Source organism: Lipotes vexillifer, unplaced genomic scaffold (genome assembly GCF_000442215.2).
Source record: "Lipotes vexillifer unplaced genomic scaffold, Lipotes_vexillifer_v1.1 scaffold999, whole genome shotgun sequence".
In the NCBI taxonomy this organism is placed as follows: domain Eukaryota; kingdom Metazoa; phylum Chordata; class Mammalia; order Artiodactyla; family Lipotidae; genus Lipotes; species Lipotes vexillifer.
In genome coordinates, this window is record NW_006774368.1 from 1866683 (window position 1) to 1876299 (window position 9617).

The 9617-nt window shown below is 38.3% G+C and overlaps 1 protein-coding gene across 1 annotated transcript in view; it reads left to right on the top strand.

The window, feature by feature from the left end:
- Window positions 1-2409, top strand: part of TIMMDC1 (translocase of inner mitochondrial membrane domain containing 1) — a 25645-nt gene extending 23236 nt beyond the window's left edge. Inside the window, exons 7-8 of the mRNA XM_007449133.1 lie at window positions 1314-1316; window positions 2259-2409. Of these exons, the coding sequence (XP_007449195.1) occupies window positions 1314-1316; window positions 2259-2409 (154 nt within the window). The remainder of the gene's footprint in view (window positions 1-1313; window positions 1317-2258) is intronic.
- The last annotated feature ends 7208 nt before the right edge of the window (window positions 2410-9617 follow it).

A 9617-nucleotide genomic window follows, 5' to 3' on the forward strand; every position in this document is an offset into this window, starting at 1 on the left:
AAGAGCGGTAAGGAGCATGTTAAGACCGGTGGTGGTGGTGGGGGGGGTGTCTGGCTTTCCTATCCGTGGACAGTGGTGCCCTCTGAAATAAGTACTCTAAATTGCCGCTCAATTCAAAGAGTTTCTGTTTACTGAGTCCTTCACCTGGCACCTTACCTGGTCTTTTAATCTTTTTAATTAAGGAGAATGGAAAACTGAAAGACACTAATTGAGAATCTTTCCTTAGATACATTTTTTTTTAAGTTAAAATGTTGTAAATCTCATTTGGTTGCATATTTTTTCTTTTCCTATGTGTTTGACTGCATAGGAAATTACGTAAAGGAAATAAACAGCAATGAGTGAGCTTTATTTAAAAGATGATATCCTTGTTTACACATCTATGAACAATACAGAGCATGTTAGGCCTCCACATTCAAAGATTTTACTTCTTGCTGTGGACGCAGTAGGCATTAGGTAGATATAGTGGCTGTTCATGGACTAGATGCCACTGAGAAGGATACAGACTGTCACCTGTTTATCTAGTCACTCCTTGGGGTCCAGCAATAGCAGACTTCATGCTAATTCTTTTTAAGATCATCATAATAGGCTGCCATCTAGCACTTTGGTACAAATGATTCTCATGGTTCTGCTTCCTGGCCACTAAGATGACATCTGCTGCTGCTACTTTGGTAGTTTGGTGGATAAGCAGTCTTCTTTTTCCCATGTTTTTATTTGAAACTTCCATTTGTGCTATACACACACACACACACACACACACACACATGGAAATTCTTAATATCTGTAGATCTGTTTTCCAAGGGCAGGTGCTATAGGAGAAAAAGCATTGATTTTAGAGCCAATGAAACCTTGAAAACAAACCTTAAATCCCAGCTAGACTATTGATTAATTCTGTGACCGTAGATGTTTTCCTTAACTTCAAGCCCTGTTTTCTCAGCTGTTCTAAGGGCAGAATCACACCACAGTGTTCAACATACGTTTGTTTTGTTCTGTCTTCTCCATAGTAAGAAGGTAAGTGAGATAATGCAGCTCTCTAGGTTCTAGGATAAAGTACTTAAAATTCTGAATGCCATCATATAATTTGATATTATGGAGAGCTAAAAGCATGAAAGCATTAGCTTATTTAGGTGTCCTAAGAGACTTCTTTTTTAAAAAGGAATCTTTGAGAAAGGAGTTGGAAAAGTAAGGAAAATATCTGGTTATTTGAATCTGATATAGGAAGTTATAGAAGAATTAACATTTGGAAAAATATGAACAAATAATAATTGTATTCCAATCAGAAAAAAAGGAAACCAGAAAAAAAAAAACTAGAGAAGTTGGTCAGTTATTTAGAGATGGAAAACCTCTAGAATGGGTAAAAACAACAACTGGAATTATAGAAATGAAAGAATATTTTGGCAGAAAGAAATAGTGTCAGAAGTGTATAGGTTATTTATATATTTATATATATGTACCTATATATAATATATATGTGGTATTTATGAGGACAGTTAATAAATAGTTAAGAACCTTTTACATGTCTGCTTCTTTGCTTGAAAATAACTACAGTAGAGAGAAATCAACAAAGTGAGAATCTAGAAAATTGACATAGTGAGCAGAAAATACAGAACATTGGCTGTATTTTCCATAGAGCTATGAAAGAAGATATGGTTAAATCTGGTTATGAAGAGTTGAGAAGAAAGTCATAGGTGACCCTGATAATCACTTAAAGACAGGAGGACACTAATACTTGACTTGGAGAAAGAACTGATCTGTTATTTGGAAATTGGATTTTTTAACTCCTAGTAAATATACATATGTAGTGTTGCCCTATGTGACTTTTCCGTACTGAGATTACCAATGTTATAACCTTTGTACATGTCCCACAAGGTCTGTCAACAGAGTTTAACAGAGTGGCAGGGTGTTTCACATCCCCTCTGGGCCCTGAGGGCAAGAGGACAGATTGGTTTGAGGCTCACACCTTAGCTCAGGGTGCTTCAGCAACTGCATGTCACCCCTTCGAGAACTCTGGAATATCTTAAGGATCAGAGCTCCTGCTCTGGCAATGTCCATGTTGGTAATGGGAGACTCATAGCTGGCTTGTAAGTGGAACAGGTTAGGAGAGAGAAGAAAGTCATTGTATTTGAAGTGCAAGGAGCAATGTTTGCTCACAAGTTGTAAGGGAGTATAAGACAAACACTATCTTTCTAAAAAAAATTCTCTCTAAAAAACCAAAGAAATAGAGCAGTACTTGATATATCCTTCTTGTTCTTTGATTACAGGAAAGCCAGACTACACTTTACTGAGCTCCTCCCTGAGGAAATTGAAAGTAATTTACAGAAAAATCAATCCAAGGCCAATGCTAAGAAAATTGAAGCACTGCTAAATCTTCCTAGAAACCCTTCGTCAGCAGATAAACAAGACAAAGACTGAACATGCTCTGGACTTAAAACTCATTGGAGAGTTGAAAGCTGTGTTGCTATGTCCATTGAATGCCAGTTAATTGGGCTGCTGACAGATGTAAGTACGGGCATCTGTAGTGGCAGTGACTTGCTCTTACTTTTTTTTTTAACCAGGAATTGGGCTATTGTACTCTTACTTTACTCATCCTTAAATTTAAGTACATACTTTTATCTACATTAATTGATCTATATATTTGACATTATATCTATATTGATTGATCAATATAGATTTCTTTTCCCTGGATTATACAATAGTAAATTAAGATTTCCCAAAAGATTAAAGTTGAATTGTACAGGTTGTAAATTTATTCTTGTAGCTCTTTAAAAAAGTACTGTAGGGATCACTGGGAAGGAGAGGAAGGAACCAGGTAAGGCAAATGGTCTGTGAAACCCTTGCACCCTTGAGTCCTAGAAACAGTAAGGACCTAAATGTGTAGTCGTGTTTGGTTCTGTCTTAATAAAAATCAAAGATGGTTCCTGTGCCACTTGAAATAATATAAAACTTAACAAAAAGGAAGTAGATAAGCATTATTAAAGAAACAACCGACCTTGTTTCCTCTCTCAGTAATGCTGACAAAGTATCTCTGCTATAGTATACAAGAGTTACTCAGAATAGATACACTGTCTCTACACTCCAGGAGCTTGCTGCCTGAGAAGGAGGCTGCCCTGCAGATTATAACTTACTCAGTGAGAGGTGAGAATGACTGAATTGAGTGTACTGAGAGGAAAAAACTGCTAGTGCTTTGTTTTGGGGTTAGACCTCTTGGTTCCTACTCTGAAAATACTGTTGTTCACATAAGCAGGGTTTGTGAAGCAGCCTAGAGTAGGGGCTAAATCCGTGGGCTCTGGAGGCAGAACAACTGGCTTGGAATCTCAGCCCTGGAGCTTCGCAGCCATGTGACCTGCGGCCAAGCCATTTTACTTTAAGTCTCAAGTTTTCTCATCTGTCACATGAAACAGTATCTACCTCAGAATGAGTATTAAATGAAACGATGTGTGTAAAACATAGCACAATGCAGTGGCACACAGCACATTATCTAACAACAGGTATTAGCAGTTAAAAGGATACACACCAGCACATTTTCACCATGATTTACATATTATTGCCACACTCCCAAAAGCATGTTTTTCTTAATTATCCCATTCATAAATTGCTGACAAATTGGTACTTAGTCAATCTGTTTATTGTTCTATTCACAACCACATTGAGATTAAATCCTTCAACTTACAAAATTAGATGGTTGGTTTTAAAATAATTTTATTCATATCACAAAAATATCAGAATAATAAAAGTAAAAAATTCTACTTGAAAAAATAGTAGTAACACATTTATTAAATGTAATAAGCAATAATTTACTATAATTTATTTAAAGTACAAGTAAGCTGTCTCTTAGGTTTGTACTGTTTTGTGGTTACTTCTAGAGGTCTCCTTTTGATCATGTCCAAGGATTATGAATCTAAACTAAATGTGGCAATTCCTGGTGTGGTTTTTTTTTTTTTGGTAGCTGTTTATTTGTTTAAATTCTTGTAATTTTGTTCTGTGAGCAACCATTTAAAAGTGTACCTCTGTTCCTTAGACTATATAGAGTAATCTAGCCCCTTTACAGCTACCAAAATTAAACGTTTTAAATCCAGCCCCGTTTGAGAAACTTGGTCAACTTGCTGTGCAACTCCAGATTTTCAAATGAGAATGTCTGATTGCCCCATGTTAAATCACGTCCATTCCTGGTCCAATGAGCATGGAAGGTAATTTCAGAGAAAGAGGAGTCATGAGTTAAGTAATGTAGGAACAGCAGTTGGCCACTTCTTTCTTTTCAATTCTCTGCTGATGTCAGAGGGATCCAGAAATACCATGGAGGAAAAGCCACTTTAGGGATGTAAGGAAGCCCTGTGGAATGCTATTTTCATTACTTCAATCAATTTCTGCTAAAGACAGCTTACTCTTTAGTACATACATAAAACCTATCTCATTTTAAATGAGAACCTTCTCATAAAGATTTTACAAATGATATTAAACTAGCATAAAGCCATTTAAGGAGAGTATCAGTCCAATGTGAACTAAACAAATAATCACTCTCCAACCTTACTGTTGCTTTGAGGTGTAAGTCCCCTACATACCAACATTCAAGTTGTGAACTATTTTTTTTTTTAATTTAACTAGAAATAAATTTTAATTCCTTTATATGTCTTTGAAGTAACAAAATAGATATGCCAATTTTTATTACAAAAATGAACTTAGGAAGCTGTTTTCCTTTGCACTTACTTTCTAGAACAACTTATTGATTAGTTCATAAATTTTAAATAGAAAAAAAAGTTTGTGTGTGGTTTGTACACATGCACAACTTTTGCTAAATCTTTTCTTAGAGAATTTTGCATTTTCCTCCTTAACAGTTTATTGGTTGTGTCAGTCTTAACCACAGAGGTTAGCAGTGTGTATTAAGTATTTTGCTATGCCCTTGTTCTCTAATACAGTATTTACATTGGCTTACCAACTTTTTTCCAAGGAATTATCAAGAAGCATTCATCTGGGCTTTTCATAGTATTGATTTATTTTTTAGTTGCTCCTTTTAAAAGAAAAAAAATAGTTCAACAAAATCTATTCTTGTTTGACCTATGATCTGGTAAGTTTGATTTACTTTACAAAACAAAAAATAAAGTCATTCTGTTTGCATTTACTAACAAGTTGCAAACTTTTGAAGATGCGAACATGTGTTCGCATGTCCAATCATGTAAGTTAGTTCAAGTGTCTGGCATACGTTGTCACGTGTGTGCCTCATTATGCTTTTGTATACTTTACTGTATAGAGTACAGTAGTAACAGTATATTTACTTTAAGCCCAGCATGTCCAGAAGCAAGCGTAAAATCAGCGGTATATAGCCGCTGTGTTAGTCAGGTACCTAGGCTAACTTTGTTGGACTTACAAACAAATTGGACTTAGGAACACGCTCTCAGAATGGAACTCATTTGTATGTAGGGGACTTACTGTATAAGTCATTCATTCTACCTGTCAGAAGAAATTAGTTTTAGATGGGTCTACTTCCTCCTGAACCTAGTAGAGAAGTGGGAGAACAACAAAGGAGAACACAATGAAAATGTGCTGGCTAAACACCAATAATATTTCCATTATCCTCATCTAGGTGTACATACACCATACTTCCCACACATTGCTTTTAACGACATAACATCCTTCTCCATTCCTTCATCAAATCAAGTCTCTGAAATTGACCTGATTGATACTGGATAAATTCTGTTTCCAGAAGCACTTTGACTGATGTGTGTGTGTGTGTGTGTGTGTGTGTGTGTGTGTACACACGTACCAGTTAATAGCACAAAGCTGGATTGATGAAGGAAAAGAGCACCAGTGCCAGGAAATCTGGGTTCTGGCCCTGGCCTTTACAATTCAATTCACCTTCCAGGACTTCGATGTCCTTGTCATTAGTAAGAGTATTCACTAATGTCTCTTCCAGGCCTAAAGAATTCTGTGTTTCCAAATCCTTGGTCAGGGTCACCAGAGCTACTTCTGTCCCCATCATACTCCTCTAGTCACTTTCAGCAAAGCCACTGAACTGAAGAGGCTCCTAGAGAACAGATACATGAAGGTCGAGGTGGGATAATCCTGGCCATTTGAGGAAGCTCCAAGAAGAGGTCGATCTCAGATGGAGGTGGGACCTGAAGAAAACATTAAAACTTTTTATATTTTCTATCACAAGGGTATTCCCAGTTTGAGGTAACATTGTAGATATTAATCTTGATGACTGAAGAACATAAAGGCAAGTCTAAATTATGGGAGAATTTAGGACAAGTCTGACAATTTTTACTACATGAAATATCAGGCAAATATTAAAAGCACCAGCTATCACGAACCAACCAAACATTATAGATCAAGGCACTCACCTATGTGTGGGGCAAACAAAGGTGTATCAGGCATGCTTGCTCTTCTCAGTAAGCCTACAGTTTGGTAAAGGATATAAGACACGGCACATGAAAATAAACCCAGGGTGGAGGGTGACGTGCTAGAGAGAGCACTGCTCTAGCGGTCAGGCAGAACTGCTTGAACTGGGCAAGATGGCCACAGAATACTTGTGAAGGAGACTGGGTTCCTGGCTTCATTATGAAGGATCAGCTGACTGAGCAGAAAACTTTTAAGATGGAAGGAAAGTCAGGGAAATGTTAGGTAACTGCAGAACTGAGGGGAACATCTTGGGAAGGGCATCCTGGAGAATGAGCAAGAAGTTGAAATGAAAAGAAAGCAGGATGGGAAGCTGAGAGACTGCTGTGGGGAAAATATGCATAGGCTGCTATGCTGCTGTGAAAGGAACCTGAGCTTGATGTCGAGTTTGGGTCCTGGTTTTGCTCCTTATTTGTCTGACTTTAGGCAGATCACTCTACCTCTGGGAGCCTTGGGTTTCTCTCCCATAAAACGGAGATAGAAAGATCGTGCTCATAGAGATTTTTACACGGCGAAATGAAATAATGCTTTTGTAAAACATAACCTGTATGTAAGTCTCAGGTATTATAGTTCACTTTCCTTTCTTTTTAAAGGTAACTCGGCAGAATCTCATTTTTAATGCTGCTGTTACCCTAACCTTCACAAGTCAAAACTGAACTCTTTATGGAGACTGATTTATAGTGGTTTACCCTGGTCCTGATGTCAGTCTTTTGGATTTTAATGTGTCAATGTTTCTCTTACCTGAAAAGACCTGGGGATTTTAGGATAGCACAAAATTGATATAAATTAATAGTGTGATTCACAAAAGCTGATGCTGTGTTTAGGCTTCCTTAACATCCTTGGATGAATAGTAACTACCCCGTCGTATGTAGAATCAGATCAAATCTAAAGTTTCGGACACCATTTATTGACATTTAGTGTGTTCACATGGAGCTTCTGGAAACTGCCGTGTGAAGAACAACAGAAACAACTGAAGATGTTTAGACTGAAGAGATCAGCTGGAATGTGGAAAGTAAAAAGTTCTGAAACTTTTCCTGTAGACCCTGGGGTCTCTTCTGAGTTTTTAAGTGAGAAAATGACACGGAGAGGTAATTCTTTATGAAATTCGGCTCTGTAATTGGGTCAGTGGGAGATGACTCTGTTAATAAGAGGCAGACAGATCAATGAGATGTTACTGAATTAGTACAGAGTGACCCCAGTCTGTGTCCAACAGTACTGAGGGATACGGGGAAAAAGGAGTGATCAGAATAAGGAGATAGCCCAGGAATAGTACACGTGTTTGACAGATACCGAAAGACACTGAGTTGACTGACAAGAGGGGAACATTTCAAGATGGCAGAATGGCACGGCAAAGGCAGAGGTTACAAGAAGCAAATTTTATGTGGGGAGAAAGGAGAGAGGTGCCAACCATCTGTTTAGAGTACATTGAATGTGGATTTTGAAAAGGTGGTAGTAGTAGTAAAAGATCTTAAATTTGGTACTGAGAGGAAGAAAACTCTGTGTTCACGAGCACAAGATCTCACATATTCCACACTCGAGAGAAGATACCTCGAGGTGTTCTGGTCAGCCCAATCCTTCCACAGATCCTATGTAGATGGGGAGATCCTTTCCATTTCCATGCTTTCCTTATTCCTCCTTCTCTCTCTCCATCTTGCAGCATGTCCTTGAAGACAAAGCACAAACAATAAAAATCTAGGTAGGTAAGTTTCCCTTAAATCACGCCCATGTATTTCAGCAAACCTTCAACTGGCTTAGAACTAGAGGAGTGGTTCTCAACCAGGGGTGATTTCCACAGCCACCACCACCATCACCCCCCAGGGACATGGGCAATGTCTAGAGACATCTTTGGCTGTCACAGTGGGGGCAAGAGGTGCTATTGGCATATAGTGAGTGGGGGCTAGGGATGCTGCTAAACATCCTACAATGCACAGATCAGCCCCCTAAAACAAAGAATTATACAGCTCCCTAAGTCAGTAGTACTAAGGATGAAAAACTCTGAACTAGAGAGGTTCACAGTCTGTATTAGAAACATCCTTGAGCCCACCAGACCTCTTTATCCTACCCATGGGGTAGGATGTTCATAGCAAAGAGTCTCTAGTCACTTCCTCGAGCCTTGACATTTTTTTGTGCTGAAAGTTGGGGAAATCAGCAGATGTTGGTCTTCCAATTTTCTTTGCTCAGTGTACAAGATTTATACTCCAAGAAAGCTTGGTGTTCCTTCATGGTGACTATAGCCTTAGCGCTGGCCTAGCAGTTCCTCTTCATTTAATTACAGATTGAGGGTAGCATATGTGTAAAGCCAAAAATTTAGATTCATGGGAAAAAAAATTCTAGATAGCTCTTTCCTCACTCCTGGTCTTTCATCCAAAAATAAATTCTGAAGAATTGAGAATTGGTAGAATCACCTGTGGCCATATAGTTGCTCAACTACATCTCATTAGTGCATCTTACCCTCCTCCAAGAAAATGATTCTTGCCCTTAAACCTTGTCATTCTGCCTTTCCTCCAATTCCAAATCAAAGATTAGACTGTCACTTTGTATCAGATATGTTTTCAATTTAGTTAGCAAGCCTCAGTATCTCCAAGAAAATATTATACATTTAGGGGAAAAATAAAAGGACTAAACTAGAATGTGTCTTGAGGGCAGTGATCTCTCATCTTTGTAACTCCAGTGCCTAGTAGAATGCCAGGCACATAGCAGGTGTCCAAGAAATATCTGTCCAGTGAATGAACAGAACTTGCTGAGACAAGTAAAGGAGACACTAAAGTTTCCATAGATTTGCTCCAAAAGTGAGAATAAAATAGGCTAAAACCTCGGAGAGGTGCTGACCCATACTGGTAGAGTTTGGGTGTCCAGGAATCGAGATCGTTGTGATAGTACAATATTACTTACTGCAGGACAGGCATGTTAGTGTTACTGCAATGATCACAGAAGTCCCACATGCTGAGACTGGGATAATAATGGCCCAGAGCAGGAGCTGATTAGCAGAAGGGGCTGGTTTGGCTGCTGAAGGAAAAGAATAGTGTCAGCTCTAATGTATTTCCAACTGCCTGATACCCATTCTGTGCCCCTTATATTGACACAACTATAAAGCATTTTTCACTTTTTTGCCTGGTCAGCTCTCCAAAATGCAGCTTCCAGCATTTTTCTTGCATAACTCTTTAATCAGACACATACTTGTGGGCAACTAATACCAGATGTCAGATATTGAATGTGAAAAAGAAAATTTG